Below are 17,494 nucleotides of genomic sequence, written 5' to 3'. Positions count from 1 at the left end.
AACTCCTGTAGCCACTTAGCCATCATAACGGATTCTAGCCTAACAAAAAAGCTGATTCACAAAAGTAGGCAGATACACAGTAGTATAGAAAAATGGAGCTAGATCCCAGCTCAAGTCACACAATAAAATCACCCCAACTCTAGGCTTCTCAGTGTTGTGAGTAAATAAATAACCTTTATTATTAAGCCAGTGAGAGTTAGAACTTTTTATTCTTACAGCAAAAATAATAACAGTGAATATACGTTTAGGATTACCTGGAATAGCCTTATTTAAGTCTGTTATCCTGGTGTGACTATTATTATGAGTGCCACAATTTCTATCCCAATTTGCATCATAAAAGACTCAGCAGAGGGGATCTGTAAAATTTTTCTAGCATCGAGGCATGTGATATAGAAATGTTAATGATTTGACAACATGGTATTTTTGCCTTAAGGTAATGGTAAAAAATAATCTTATTTTTGTTCTATACAATGGGATATGACATATTAAAATACAGGCTCAATAATCTTCTTGCCTATTATGAAATAGAATAAATGACCAAGTATATAAACACAGAATATCCTCAAAGCCTTTATTACATCCAATTAATAATGAATATAATTGCATACACACACAATTACACACCTCACTATCGTGAAACATGTTTAGGCAATACTATAATTTTTTTTATTCTGTTCAATTGTACATTAAAGAGGCCAAAACCAGAATGTGGAAGAAAAAAAATTAGGAGTAACTCATATTACAAAAGCAGCATTCACCTTAAAGATTCACTATAGATTTTTAAAAATATATAATCAACTCTCCTATTTTTTTTTTAGGTTTGGGTTAAAATGTATTTATTTAAACATTATCTTAATTTTTAAAATGTATGTTCTATTTTTTTTATTATACTTTAAGTTTTGGAGTACATGTGCAGAATGTGCAGGTTTGTTACAAAGGTATACACGTGCCATGGTGATATGCAGCACTCAACAACCCATCATCTACATTAGGTATTTCTCCTAATATTATCCCTCTCATACTCCCCCACCCTCCAACAACCATCGGTGTGTGATATTCCCCTCCCTGTGTGCATGTGTTCTCACTGTTCTACTCCCACTTATGAGTGGGAACATGTGGTGTTTGATTTTCTGTTCTTGTGTTAGTTTGCTGAAAATGATGGTTTCCAGCTTCATCCATGTCCCTGCAAAGGACATGAATGCAACCCTTTTAATGGCTGCATAATATTCCATGGTATATATGTGCCACATTTTCTTTATCTAGTCTATCACTGATGCGCATTTGGGTTGGTTCCAAGTCTTTGTTATTGTGAACAGAGCCACAATAAACATATGTGTGCATGTATCTTTGTAGTAGATTTTGAATTAAAACTACCATTCAATATAGAAAGTTCACGTAAAATATTAGTTACTTTAAAATATTTTAAGCAGAATAATACATTTACACCTAATAACACTGTTGTGGCAAAAACTGGCTGATGCGATTTAGCACAAATTCACATTGTATATGCTTTAAACAAAAAGGCTGAAGGAAAATATTTTCAATAAATAATTTCATCTGTTTTGGAGACTCAGCATCTGTCAATTTTCTATCTGTATTGAACATATAATTTACAAAATTCAGAGCAGAATTTACAAGGAATTTAAAATATGGAAAGTAGTTATTTATTACTTTGTGAGCATATAACATCTAGGTAGAGTACGAACATTTTGATAGGAAGATGTTTAAAATTTACCAATGAAAGTAGCAACAAAATGATAACCAAACCAAATTTACTAATTAATAGAAAAAAATGCAAATAAGCCCATCAGTTTATGCATTTAATAAATACTTAAAAGATACTTAAAATTCTCTTTTTAAGCTCTGAATTGACCAAAACAAATGAATTCAAAAAAATAAGAAAACAGAAATAGATTTACTTTAGTCTTACTATATATAGATTTATATATAAATGCTAAAAATTAGTCTTTACTGCTTCCTGTTACATTTTGCATTTTAGGTTCAAAAGTGAATGCATATAATATATATGTAATGAACCTAATCAAAAGCAAGAAAAATACTAAATTAGGTCACTTCTACACAAATCATGTCCTTCTATCTTATGTGATTAAATAATGTCAGTAAGTGATAAGCGTTTACAATTCCATACACAATATTTGAAATTTAGAAGTTATATTTGCAGCAAGATCTTTGGTTTCAGCAGTAATTCCACATAACTCTATCAGGTATAAATAAAGGGCAATTATCCTGGGACACGATTGCCCCTCACAGGCTAACTTTAAACAAACTTTAGTCATGAATGTCCTGTCCATTCAGCCCTCCTAGGAAAATTACCTCCCGCACACCACACTCCCCACCTGTAACAATTCTTGTGAATATTAAAGTGATGTAAATATATGAAGAATATAAACATTAGGTTTTTAAAGAAATTAAAACCATAAATTAATAATACAGTTTGGATAGTTTGTGGGAAGTTAGGTTGCTTAAATTTCTCAAAGCTAAGACTTTTTTTTTTTTTTTTTTTTGAGACGGAGTTTCGCTCTTGTTACCCAGGCTGGAGTGCAATAGCGCAATCTCGGCTCACCGCAATCTCCGCCTTCTGGGTTCAAGCAATTCTTCTGCCTCAGCCTCCTGAGTAGCTGGGATTACAGGCACGCACCACCATGCCCAGCTACTTTTTTGTATTTTTTTAGTAGAGACGGGGTTTCACCATGTTGACCAGGATGGTCTTGATCTCTTGACCTCGAGATCCACCTGCCTCAGGCCTCCCAAAGTAGACATTTTTAATACTAATGACAATATCCAATTGTGTTATCATTCCGTCTCAGCGCACATTATTTTTATTATCTAGCTGATCTATAAAAAAAAAGAGTGAATAAGCTTAAACATGAAGATTTTAAGTATCCTTTATTCTAGAATTGGCTTGACTATAAAAAATCAGCATAATTCTTCAGCAACAGCTAGCTTTATGATAACTAGCTTTAAAATCGATCTGAAGATCAAGAGACAGTGGGACTAAAAGAGGATTTGAAATAGAGGATGGAATCGATTTGAGCAGACATATGCTTTTATTCAAAATAGGGACTGAACTGACTTTATGAGGTTCACCAGAAGTTCTGTTAGCAAGGTGAGATTATTCTCTAACACCCCATTATCGTTAGTTCCTTCAACATTATTCAAAAATACCTACTCCCTTGTCCTCTGATCTCAGGGCCAACTGTGAAGAGACATCTGTCAGACTGGACATTGTCTAATGCCATAAGAAGATCTGAGTGTCCTTCTTTATGGCATCTGCACTGTTTGTATAAGTGTAATCCCCTACCCAGCAAAGGGACCAGCTGCATTCATGACCTTTGAGCAAGTGAACAGCCATGTTGGAACACCATTTCCTTGACAATTCTTGCCCATGAAATCTAGTTTTCTAGTTGAAAACTCTCCACTATGTTCCTTATAAATCCATCCATCCCTCTAAAAGAAATGTACCACTATCTCAAGAAAGAAAGCAAAGATATGAACAAACACCTGGCGTGGGCACAGAGGAGAAAACTAATTGGAAAAAAATGTACAAATTATACTTATTTAATTGCAGCAACAGTAATAATACTAATAATATGACAAATGTCTTTTACTTCTATTCTCAAGGGTAAATATGGCTTTTTAAAGAAAGATATGCATAATGAATAACGTAAGACTTAAAATATAAAACTATTTAATATACATGATTTAAACTTACAGATCTATTGCTGTACCACCACATAAACCATCAAATGATTTATTTTATAGCAGCTATTATACTGCAATGTTTGGTCACAGTGTAATAATCTTGTCAAAAGTAAACCAATGCAATTTTGAGTTTTTGAGGGAGAAGCAAAATACCAGTTTTTTAAAAAGAACTGATACCACTCTTACCTGCCAATTAATAAGAAACTGATTTAGTAATTCCTGCTCAATTAAAATAATTATAAAGAGATGATGAAAAAGTATTAGAAACACCAGAATAATAAATCACACCTTGAAAAACATACTTCTACTCTTTCTAAATCATGGTAATAGAAATAATTTGCCAGGTAAAACTATCTTTAACATGTCAGAGAATACACAGAAGTGGGAATATAGACATTTTTGCAGTTTAATGATTAGCAGGAATATGAGTGAAAACAACATGAAGGCACTGGAATGACTACATGGAAACTTACTAAGTGCAAAGACAGAAAGTAGTCCCATTATGAAAGGAAAGCATCCACGTCCACACTTCCTCATGTTGAAGAATCAGATACGAGTATTATACCACCTAAACAAATTCTCTTGCTCTAAGATGGTTCATTGTATCAACCTTAATTACATGAAAGAACAATAGAGTTTATGGTAAGAAAAGTTTTAAAATTCAGAGTAAATAAAAATATACGTTTCGCTTACCTTTTAAATGATCTTTCTCCTCTTTTCTATGCCAGTCCAGATGCATGGATATAGTTCTTCCCTGCCAGTAGATGGAGATAGTAAAATTGAGTCTTTTGGTGACCTCAAATCCTAATCTAGGTGGTTCAGAATCTTCAATTTTGGATTTTTGAAGTTAAAAAAAAATTTTGAATGACTGGAAAGACACATAAGCTTGTAAAAATGACTATCTGAGTCATTCAAATGAACTTTTATTCATGTACTAATCTTTAAGGGAGCGGGTCTTGGCTGGCATAGAAAAAAATAAAAGAAAGAGCATTATTTGGTAGGATTTATCCCCTTGACTCTTCGTTCTTCCCAGATCTTGCTCATTAACTTAACTAATAGCTATTGAGTATCTACTCAAAACTGCAGGTTACTAGTCAGATACTTTTCATATACATTAGCTTTTAATGCTTTTAATAACCTTGCAAAGTAGCAATTATTACCCTTTAACATCTTGTCCCAGAAACTGTATATTTAAAAGTTCCATATGGTAAGGTGACACTTGCTTGCCAACGTTTTGTAGTCCTCCTGATGGTGAGTTAAAAACTTCTCAGATTTTGGCAGAATTAGTTTCTTCTTGCTATTGATAAAGGACCCTTGAAGTTAGAAACTCATTTGCTAGTGTAAAAATTGGTTTTGTTTTCTTTTGTTTCAAATTAATACAAGTCCTCCAACAGCTTTCCAGGAAGAAATTTTAAAAGCAAAGGTGCAAGCATTTTATAGAAATAAAGTAAATCATCTGAAATCAAACAGATTTCATGAATAAAGCCACATGAAAGTGTTTGAGAATTGCACATGTAAGATAAAATTCATAGGGAAAAATATTAAAATTTGTGATTGCTGATAATTACTTACAGAAATAATAAAATTATTTTCATTTTCAAAGCTAACAGAAAGGCATGAAGTACCTCTTGAAGATGACAAAGATAATAAACTGAAGAACACTCAAAATTAGATTGAAAATTGATGAAACCAAAAAATAATTCTTCCATTTTCTCACTCAGTTTAGTAAACCCATTGAATTTTAATTCAATGAAATCTATCTCTTATCACAGGCAAAGTCAAAGTTTTAATATTGCTTGTAATCATGGTCTGTGAGTTGACTTCAAGATAACACACTTTGAAAGAATGGACATTACACAACTAATCAAAAAAGATTAATGCAAATTTAAGAGTGACATGATAAAAACAAAACTATTCTCTTTTATGGAGTCACCTTAATCACTTTGCTCAAATGAATACAAACATATTTATATCTCTCATTTTTTTTCTTTTTTTTTTGAGACGGAGTCTCACTCTGTCACCCAGGCTGGAGTGTTGTGGATCATTTATTCTTTTGAGAATAAAGGAGAGTGGTATTATTAATTATGTCCTCCTATGGCTCGGACCGTGCTTGGTCACCGCCTGGTGAATATCCTCAGAAAATTGGACACTATATTTTTCCTAATGACAACATTGACATTCTATCCGAATCTTTTGAGTCTAAATACTCTTTTCTATCTACTATATTACCCTATTCCAGGAAATTTTTCAACCTGATGTTTGTGTGATTAATTCACAAGTGTATATTTTCCTATTGCCTCTTTATTCAACTCAGCCCATTGAGTGCAACTTTTTGTTTTCATAAACTTGCCAATGGCTGTTATATTTACAGTACTTTATCTCAAGATAGGTAAAACAACAAAAACAGCAGCAATCCTAATAACTTTAAATAATAACTAATGTGATCCTAATAACTGTTTTACTGCTTTTTAATGGGTTACTGTAGGGTCTTTCTAATATTAACAATGAAGTAGGAGACAACTTCATCAATTATTACTGATTTGCTGGATTCTGGCTTCATTCCACTCCTTGAATTAGTATGGTTGATTACTACTTGAATTCTACTTTAAATTATAAATATACTTCCAGAATTTGATACTCATTAAAAAGTGGCAAATTCCATATTAATTTAGAGAAGACAAGAGATCATTTCAAATGTTTTTACTGATTAGGGCTAAAATATAAAAAAATGAATCTCTATTAAAGTAAACACTTCATATCCCTCACAATGAACTTGTCTTACATATATATTCATTTAATTATTTGATTACTTAATTATTTAAAGTATCTATGCATAATTTAACTAACAAAATCACATTTTTTTTGCCAGAGTTTCTGCTTCACTGTTTCTTGTTTTTGTTATTGTTTTGGTTTAGTTTATTTTTTCACTATTACAGCTCCTAAAGCATAGCACAGTGCCTCACACATAATAGGTACTCAATAAATATTTGCTGACTGGCTAAACTGCCTAAGAAAAAAGTTTATATTTCACCTGCAAACATATTTACAAATAAAGTTTGGTAGATAAAAAGGATATCATTGCTTACTGAAGGTCACTGTGTTAAGAATTAACTGAGATCCCCCATATTCTACAAAAAGACACCAGCAACTGATTACTATGTCATAAAACCTGTTTCTATGGAACAGAGTTATATTAAATTCATACTTGGAATTAATTCATCAGGATGTATGAGATATCTGAAATAAAAGAAGCAACTTCAAACATTCTTCAAAAAAGCATCATATACATGAAGAAATTATTTTCTCCTTTCTGAAGCCAAAAGTCAAATACTGTTTTAAAAATAAAATACCATTTTCTTAGCTAGACTTGGGGGAAAAGTATCTACTAATCAATAACAAATTTGAGATTTTTCTCTTTGCAATTCCCTTCCTCACCACGATTCCAAGGTGAAAACTTGTTTTAGACGGCCTTATTTTTCTGTGCTGGGTGTGGGGTTTGAAAGGTAATGTTTAGAACTGATGATACGTGTTGTGGTATGGCAGTACAATACAGTAGCACCATTATGACGAAGAGCGTGCCAGTAAGGATGACCTAGACAGAAGAATACAATGATGGAGAACGTTTCTGAGACAAAAACCAACTTTAACATGATTTGCTAAATAATGTCTATAATTCACTGTTCCTTTATAATTGCTCCAATTATAAAACTAGCCTTCAAAATTCCTCAAGTATGTTAAACTTCTAAACCAACTATTTAAAAACCAAAGCTATGTTTGATCCTTTTAAACCAATGGCTTGAGAAAGTTTTGAGAATCTGATGAAAGGTATGGATGGTCAAATCAGAAAATTATATATCTATATCATCTAAAATTATATATACTTTCATAATTCATACAATAGAATATAATTTCAAAATATTCACCAGGCCCCTAGAAGCCATCTATGAACCACTTTATCTATGAAATCAAGGTTAAAGGAACACTTTCTCCAAAAATAACTTTTCCATTATGAAGCAAAACAATCGATAAGGTTTTCATTTTAGGATTAGAAGATACATGTGTGCACACACAAACATACAGACACACACACACACACACACACATGCAGATACACACACAAAGTGGTCCAGCATAAACATAGGGACAACATTTCATATACTTCCAATGCAACTGTATCAAAGTGGTTGATATACTCTCAGGAAAAATGTATCTCCAATATATAATTTGGAGCAGTCTAGGAATTATTTAATTACTTAATTTTTTAAAATGTTAACTTTTCTGGAGAAATTTAGAAAACTTTTTATCAGAAAATGTATATCAAAGAGAATACAGTAGATAACTCAATTGCGCATCCTTAAAAGGATGAATATACTCTAATAGTTTTTAAATGCAAATGTTAAAAGCTGTTAACAATTTCAGGGCACCTAGAATAAGCCAGAAATTGTTACCCACTCATGTGAACTATCTTAAAGCAACACTGTAAAAGATACTACTATTACCACTCTACCCATTAGAAAACTTCTAACTAGATTAAGAAACCATGAACAAAGAAAAAAACGTAATAAAAATCATGAACCCCACCAGGGCGGAAGGTCCAAACTGCAGGCATAGATTGATGAAAAAGCTTCTTCCTTCTCTGGCAACTGTAAACAGTACCCTTGGGGTGAGTTGTAGCAGGAATTCATATATTTTAAAATGAGCAGTGGTTCTCTTGAGCCATGTATGTAGGCCGGGTAGCATAAAATAGATTTAATTTGATCCTAGTTCTTTTTTGAATAAATTGACAGTACCTCATTTAACAAAACACCGTAAAGTTTTCCTCTACTCTTTTTCTTTTAAACAGCAAAAAAAGCCCATTTGATCAGACAGAAAAGTAGTAGCAAACACAAGGATTGCATATGTTGTATTTTTTGGTTCCTAAGGAATTGTTGTAATGACATAATTAAAATCTTTCACCAGATTTACTTTATTTTAATGAACATATCTCTCACTTCTACACAGTTACTGTGTGTGTGTGTGTGTGTGTGTGTGTGTGTGTGTGTGTGAAGGTCTATCCTCTTAGCCAATTTCATTACATTATTGTAACTATTGTCCCCACGTGGTACATTAGGTCCCATTTCATCCTCACACTTTGTACCCTTTGACCAATAGCATCAGACTTTCTATTTCGTAAAGGATATTAAAGAAAGTTTAAAGAAACCAGTACTATCTATATTTAAGTATTATATAGGTAATCTAATATTTTGCTTAATATTAACTAAAACAGTTTTTCCTTGACAGCAGTACAGTGAATAGGTTCTCTTGTTTAATCCATTAGTGAACACAGTACAGTAAATGTATGGTAAAATGGTATATAGTGAGTGCATCTCTAACATTCCTTAGAGTCAGGCTCATATAATGTTCTGGAATCATCATCACTTCTGTAGCTGCTACTGAGTGGTGTAAATGGGATGCAGAAGACAATTAATAACTGGGATCGCCTTATCTTTCACTTACTCCTTTCCAAAAAATGTATAATATAGCAATGGAGTACATTATAAAATGTGCAGTATAATAAAAGTCCTTACAAAAAAGTTAAATTGTAATTTTTTAATATTTCATTTTAAATCTTTAATCAATAATAAAATACTTTAACATGCATATTAAGCTGAAACTTTCAATAAAGTATGTATGGACCTTATTCTAAGTAGATCTAGATTTTACAATTACATGTAAATAATGTAGTCAACAACCAACAAATACTCACTGACAGGGCAGACAACCTGCAGCCAGGCCGACGCCTTGAATCCCTGGCCCTTTGCTCTACATATACCAGGGCAATCTACGTGAATGACAGAGCTCTAGGCAATAATGCCAGGTGACACTTCTTTTTCTTAAACTAGGTGACTTTTAAAAGCATGCAATCTCTTCACATCACTATCTTTAAGATTTGTTTTTGCTTCAGGAGATGGTGGTGATGGGTGATGGTCATGGTAGTGAAAGAGGTGTACAGAGAGCTATGTTAACATCATCACCAAAGCCAAGTGTACTCATCTGTCAATTCAAGTGCATTTATCTATGAATTCTCCCATACCCTGCTGTTACCTTAAGAAGAGCAGCAAATCATCTAGAAAAAGATTACAGAATTGAAAAATCAACACAATCTCATGAGGTTCATATTTTCAGTGACTTATTGCTCCTGCCATTCACAACTTGTGATAATCACTAGGTTTCATACGTTTTCATATTAAACAAAACTCATAAAACTGAAAATATAAAACCCAAAACAAAGGAAATGATGGGAGTGCTAAGAATTTATCTGAGTATAAAAGAAACATGTGGAAGTTAGATTCAAATTTTAAAAAGACAAAATCATTTTTTGTCAAGACAGAGTCTTGTTCTGTCGCCTGGGCTGCAGTACAGGGGATCGATGTTGGTTCACTGCAACCTCCGCTTCTCAGTTCAAGTGATTCTTGTGCCTCAGCCTCCCTAGTAGCTGGGATTACAGCTGTGCACCACCACATCCAGCTAATTTTTGTATTTTTAGTAGAGAAGAGACTTTACCATGTTGGTCAGGCTGGTCTCAAACTCCTGGCCTCAAGTGGTTCACCCATCTTGGCCTCTGAAAGTGCTGAGAATACAGGTGTGAGCCACCACACCCAGCCAAGACCAAATCACATGATTCAATGACAACAGTAATGTGATCTAAGGAAATTAAATAACTTTTTGACAAAAAACACAGTGTATTAAATCCTATGTCACTTATCTAAAAGTTTTAGTGATGATCATACCTGTAACCAAAAATAAAGGCAAGTATTTTGAAACTTCAAATGAAATATTTATGTAGTGCAAAATTAATTGTTGAGTTGGAAACTAAATCTTTCACAGGTTACTTTAAAGTCGGATAAAATTTTAGTGCTGGGAAAATAAATTGTTCTGAAAACAAGTCCTGTGTAAACACCACTCTTTAAGGATTATCTGTCACCAACTTTTAAGACAGCAAAGAAAGGCTCAGAACATCTGGTAGAAGATCAACCTGGTGATGCTTTACTGTGAACAAAAACATCCTAGGAAAACCCAATGAGGATGTGTAATAGCAATTCTCCCAAAATTCGAAGCATACTATTTCTTAGTATGACTTAAAAAGTAAGCAATACATACTGTTTCAACTGTTTTCTATTATATGAGAAAACTGTCTTAACAGTTTTCTATCAGCGAACCACCTGCTAGCTCTTAATTGATCTTTTAATGGCTGTATTTTCTTGTGTGATATGGCACCACTTCTTATTTCCTTTACTACCTTAGGTATTCTATAGAACTCTATCATTTTCTACCTGCAGCTGGTTCTTCTTCAAGATTCTAACCTGTACTCTTTCTATAATCATAAACACTTGGTGTTCTCAAGTGCTTTCATAAACATATGCTCTTTAAATCTATAGCAATAGCCCAGAACTCTTTTCCAAACCACAAAATCACATTCCAAAATGTCTCAAATTCAGTATATCCTACTCCAAACTCATGATCAGTTTATGAACTCTCACATTAGTTTCTAATTTCAATCGATGAAATCACTACTTCAAAATCTGGTATTTTTTTTTTTTAACTTGAACTTCTGTTGATGAAAGGATCTTCAATTTAATATGATTAGGTTTTAAATAAAAATGATCCTAGCATATGAATAATGCTTCTTACATAGTTACTGTTGTTTTCACAATTGTCTTCAACATGGATTATTTAGCTTTCTCATACACCAATCTTCCTCTTCTCTAAGAAGACCAGTTTTCCAGCCCCTCGGTGCAATAGAGTTTTGTAATCTTTAATTAACACTACATTTGTGTACCACTTGGACATATGTAAAAATAAAATAAATTTCCTATAATAAAATGGATACTGATAATTTCATACTTTCTTAAAGAATCAGATGAGGAAATAAAAATATTCTACTAAATATGCCTCTTCGTGTCTATTTAAATTAAACATTTTGCTGAACAAGATTGAGAATAAGACTGGTTCTGATTTGACTTTATTCTTTAAGCATTGTGATGGCTTTTGTCACACACAAACATTTTAATACACTCAAATTATGAGTCTTTCATATCTAATTTAAGAAAATATAACTTTTATAATGTCAAAAAGCTATTCTTGTATATTTAACTCCCAAACTTAAAAATATGCAGCTTTTGTTTATGGTATATGTATTTTCCCATATTGACAGGTAGTATTCTAAATGTCACTTATTGTAACGTTCAGACTTTCCACATTCTCTGTTTCAGGTATCACAATGAAAACTAAGAAAACTAAGATTATGGTTAGTAGCCAGCGATAAATCAGGAATCCACTTAACAGAAGTGATGCATTTGCTTCTCCACTTCATGCCTCTATCATGTCTTCTCCCTTTCAATTCTTTCTATATAACACTTAAATAAGTTTTTTCTCTTATTAGCTTAATATGATGTTTTTCCTTCTCCTCCCACCTCTTACCCATGTATTGCATTCAAAGGAATTTCATTAGAAATAAACCTTAAAGTGTTCAAAACAGACAATATTTCACAGTGTTATAAAACCACAAGGCTGAAGTGAATTTAAGGAGAAATTTTTTGCCTTAAGTCTTGAATGAAAAGATGAGAACCTGACATATTATTATCTCCTACTTCATAAAGAGTTTCCTTTATTCTGTTTCTATGAAATTAACTCTTCTCCATAATCTTCCTGGACAAAGTATTATCCCTGTTGTATTTAAATGGATTTTATTCTCCTCACCTATAAATAAATTAATATTACAAAGATACTTCCACAAGGCTTATTAATACAAATTTATTTAATACAAAATACAGGATGACTGCTTCCAAAGAATGCTCAACCCTAAGCAGTTGATACATAAACACCACTGAAGATTAAAAATCCTTTTAGCACACAGCCATTTCCTAAAAGTAACTAAGTGACTTTCTTACCGATACATGTTCACACAGGTTTCCAAAGTTGAAATCAATTATAATGTAATTTATTTGTATACTATATCTTGCTATAGATACAGGACCAAAAAAGCTACCCTTTGTAAAGCGATTGGAGTTTCGTTAAATAAGTTGTACAAAGGAAAAGTTAAAGTTTAAAAGAGAGTAGAAAATATTGAATGCTGAGTGGTTCAAAATACTAAAAGTTAATGCAGAGAGAAAATCCTACAGGCAAACAAAATGATTCTTCACAAGCAGGAGCTTTTTGTGTAGAGTCTGGTGCAAGGAAAACAATGTGAAAAGGAAAAGGCTATAACCCTTCATTTTCCTTCCTATTAACTGCTCAGTTTACAGGAGCAGCTGCAACTTCTCTTAGTAGATGCCAACACAGGGGTTTTAATCAGCTTATAATGGGAAGTTCACAAGAAATGCCTTGCAAATATTAGCACTAGAACAGAAATGAATGGCAGCAACTGAAAGAAAGCTAGATAATTTATAGATGAACAGGCCTAAAAATGATTAAGATTTATTTTTTTCCCCGGCAAAGACTGCAGATTGAGAAAACTAGCAATTACAAGGACCCAGTGAGTCTCACCAAAACGAAATACATTATCTGAGATTTTGATTTACAGATTTGACTGAAGATAAGAAATGATGCACATACGATCAAAAAGTTAAAATGGGTGAAGAAATACACCAGGTGTAAATGGGCCATGTGTAAAAATCCTTATCTGTTATAATTCTTGGCTATTTTAAAGCCTTCAACAATTTTGGCTCAATATGTACATATACATAAACTAAATAGAAAATGTGCCTAAAATATTTTAATTCAAATGCAAATTACTCAAGACCCACCCGGAAGTATGATTTATTAAGAAGAATATATTGCTTAGAATATACTATATAAGTACTTTATGCTTGACCCTAAATAAAAACTATTCAAAAAATATTATTCCTGATTAAATTGAGTCTATGGCTGATTTATAAGAGTTATGGGACAGAGAGTGATATTTAAATATTCTTGTAAACAACATTAGAATCCTAGTCATGTTTTGCACACAGAAAGATAAATGTGAACCTGAGGATTTATTGGTGACATGCTTATACTTCTGTACTACCACTTACTATAGAAATCTAAAGACTATTCTTGAATAGTTTTCCCAATAAATCTATGCTTTTTTTGGTTCCCAACAAATCAATGGCAAATTTTAAAGAAAAAAACAACTAATAAACTAAAGAACAAACAACAACAAACCTCTTAATAAAATACTATATACAATAGAAGATCACTAAATCTCTTATTTGCCATGATGAATTAAAAATAATAGATTTGCACATTCTGATTAAACTATGACAGTCACAGCTGCTGTCATTTAGTGTGCTTGTCATTTAATATATGCTAATATAATATACTTAAATGTATGTATGTGTGTGCACGCAAGTCGAACTTCAAACAATATGGCAAAGATACAGATTTCTGAGAAATACAAGCAATGATGCTATGGCACAGAAGAAATCCAAACAAGACTAAATCTTCAAATCTAAAGAAACTGACTAAGAATTTATTTTTTCTAGCACATACATTCGCAAACATTATTGATGGTATTGCTTTGATGCATTCCAGTTGGAATACACCGTTGACTCAAGGCTTCAAAAGGCCCATCAGTCTGACTCTTGCCCGAAGCCCTGGGACCTTGACTGCACATTGCTCTCATCCTATCGGAATGCCTGATGAACATCCTTTAGACTCACACACTTTACAACTTAAGCTTAGAGACCTTCACGACTCTTTAATTGGAGGATATTTTTAAGTTTCATCTCTTTAACTAGATTGGAAATTACTTAAGCCCACAAAATATGTCTTATTATATATTCCAACATTCCATGCTAATTCTGCTGAATAATTTCAAATGACTTGACCTTTGGTAAGAAACACTCCTGCACCAAATAAACATTTAGGTACACAACTGTTCTAGGATTGCTAGAAAATTAAAAATTTATTTGTATCCATAGTCTCCTGTTAAAAGTTTTCACATTGCAAGAATGCCAGCCAGGTGCAATGGCTCATGCCTATAATCCCACCACTTGGGAGGCCAAGCCGGGAGGATCACTTGAGCCCAGAAATTAATCTCTAAAATAAATAAACAAATAAATAAATAATCTGGGTGTGGTGGTGCATGCCTGCAGTTTCAGCTACTAAGGAGGCTGAGGCAGGAGGATCGCTTGAGCCCAGAAATTTTAGGCTGCAGAAAGCTGTGACTGCATCACTGCTGGGGCTACAGAGAAAGATCCTGTCTCAAACTAGAAAAACACGAAGAAGAATGCTCACATATAATGCTAAATGTATAATGAGATCATAAAACACACAAAACATATATTATTTGTTACAAACCCCACTTTTAACACTAATGTTTTTCAATTCCTTTTCACTCATCTACCTTAGGAGCTGACTCAGGACAGGTTTAAGAAAGAACAGTGTGAGAATAGCGCCCACTCCTTACTGTCAATTTCCTGAAGTGATGGTGACAAACAATCTCCTTCCAGGCATTTGGTTCCAGAATGATTATGAACCACTGTTTCTAAAGATGTGGTAGTTGCACCATTAATTATCTTAATATAATTTCAAGCACTACATAAAAGGGCATGTTCTTCATCTTAACAGTTGAAAATAAATATTCACTATATATAAATCATATTTTGTTTCCATAGACATTTTCTATAACTTTTAAAAATCTATTCATTTAAGAAAAAATTTCTTGCTCAATGTAAGAAAAAATATTTAGTGAATAATAGCACAAAAGGATATGGTTTGGTAAAAGTTGTGACACTATATAACTTAATCTCTTAAATGTAAAATAATGGTTCTAAGGTCCATGAACATAGCACCAAGGCTAATGTGTTCACTGTTTTAATTGCAAGGACCCTGCCAGAACAGTCCTTGGACTTACTTTGCAATTCATGATATTTGCTGAAAGAATTTAATTGACAGGTCCTGTCTCTTAAATGAAAAATAATCAGCTTTGACTCAAAGATAGTCCTCTATGCAAAGTAATTCAAAGACTACTTACATCCGAGTGCTCCAAAAGATCTTCCCCTTACTCAATAAACTGAAAGTATCAAGCAATTCCTGGTCAAAACACTGAAGGCCCAAGCTCATCCATGAATTGCAACTATAATCTGGTGATTATTATGTCATATGCATGTATTATCATGGGCAGTAGTAGTTCTCAGGAGACTTACAATGCCGGTAGATGACAGTGTGGCACGGTCAAATACTAGACATAAAGTATTTTCTAGAAAATAAACAGCTTTGAGCATTATCTCTGATGTGCAACATTAACTTATGGGACGTTCACCAAATGTCACAGATGATAAAGTATAGCAGTGTATTATATTGTTCATAAATTGTCTTAACTATAATAAAGAAAGAAAAATGAATATACACCATAAAATGACCTTTTTCAAAGAATTAAGGAAACATATTATAGATCTTCAGCTCTATAATATTTATTTGAATCTTTTAACCATTTATTAAATAGCTAGTTTTGAGGACTCCAACTTAAGCCTTTCTTTTGAGAGGCTTAAGTATAAAGTGATTTCTAAGATAGTTCCTGGAAATGGTGAAAACTCAAATATAACTGAAACCTATTACTAGCAAAACAGTCCTTATACGCTCTGCCAAGAATTTCTACAAATGACAAAGTCAAGGCAGCTAAAATGAAAATGTGGATCAGTAGCCTACCTATGATTTAGCTCAAGAAACAAAAAAGCCAACAAATCTGAGAAAAGGGAAGGAAGATGTTTACACCTTCCCTTCAAATGCCTCTTAGTCAAAAACTTCGGATTTATAAAAGACTAAATAAATATTTCTCTATTTTTTTTTTTTAAGACGGGTCTTGCTATGTTGCCTAGGCTGGCATGCAGTGGTGCAATCTCAGCTCACTGCAACCTCTACCTATGGCCATCCTCCCCTCTCAGCGTCTGAGTAGCTAGGACTACAGGCTCAAGCTATCCTCCCACCTCAGCCTCTGAGCTAGGACTACAGCTCAAGCCATCCTCTCACGTCAGCCTCTGAGTAGCTAGGACTATGGGTTCATGCCATGATGCCCAGCTAATTGTTGTATTTTTCTGTAGAGATGAGTTTTTGCCATGATGTCCAGGCTGGTCTCTAACTCCCAAGCTCAAGAAATCTGTCCACCCTGGCCTCCCAAAGCGCTGGGATCACAAGCACGAGCCACCAGATCCGACCTATTTCTCTATTTTAAACATCATTTTTCAATGGCCAGAGTACTATTAACAACCTTTTTTTTCTCATATGGAGTTTCGCTCTCGTCACCCAGACTGGAGTGCAATGGCGCAATCTCAGCTCACTGCAACCTCCACTTCTGGGGTTCAAGTGATTCTCCTGCCTCAGCCTCCCCAGTAGCTGGGATTACAGGTGCACGCCACCACATCCAGCTAATTTTTGTATTTTTATCAGAGACAGGGTTTCACCACATAGACCAGGCTGGTCTCGAACTCCCAGCCTCAAGTGATCCACCCATCTCGGCCTCCCAAAGTGCTGGGATTACAGGTGTGAGTCAGCACACCTGGCCTCACGACCTCTTATGGGTATGGCCATTCAGATATTGTAATTAACAGGAACAAAAAGCAAAAACAATTGATGAGTGAAAGAAGAAAGAAAAGGAGATGGCAGCTGTTAAGCCTGTAGTGCAGGAGGTACACCCACAAGTTAACTGTTATGAACAAGGTGCATTCAGGGATGACCCTGGTAACTGCATACGGTGGAATTTGTAGATGTCTGTGACATCCCCATGTGGAACACAATAACAGACAATCAG

General features: G+C 33.6%; 1 protein-coding gene across 4 annotated transcripts in view; it reads right to left on the bottom strand.

The window, feature by feature from the left end:
• PDGFC (platelet derived growth factor C) overlaps positions 1–17,494 on the bottom strand; it is a 219,570-nt gene that overhangs the window by 101,258 nt on the left and 100,818 nt on the right. For 2 of the 4 annotated variants that reach the window (XM_012448489.3, XM_012448488.2), the window contains exon 2: positions 4,417–4,477. The exons of the other annotated variants lie outside the window; for them this stretch is intronic. In XM_012448489.3, coding sequence (XP_012303912.1) covers positions 4,417–4,462 — 46 coding nt within the window. In that variant the 5' untranslated portion in view covers positions 4,463–4,477. The remainder of the gene's footprint in view (positions 1–4,416; positions 4,478–17,494) is intronic. 4 annotated transcript variants of the gene reach the window in all.

The sequence above is a fragment of the Aotus nancymaae genome, unplaced genomic scaffold, assembly GCF_030222135.1.
Source record: "Aotus nancymaae isolate 86718 unplaced genomic scaffold, 86718_ANA_hifiasm-v0.15.2.pri h1tg000033l, whole genome shotgun sequence".
In the NCBI taxonomy this organism is placed as follows: domain Eukaryota; kingdom Metazoa; phylum Chordata; class Mammalia; order Primates; family Aotidae; genus Aotus; species Aotus nancymaae.
Note: the sequence above shows the minus strand (reverse complement) of the source record. Positions and strands in the feature narration are given on the sequence as shown.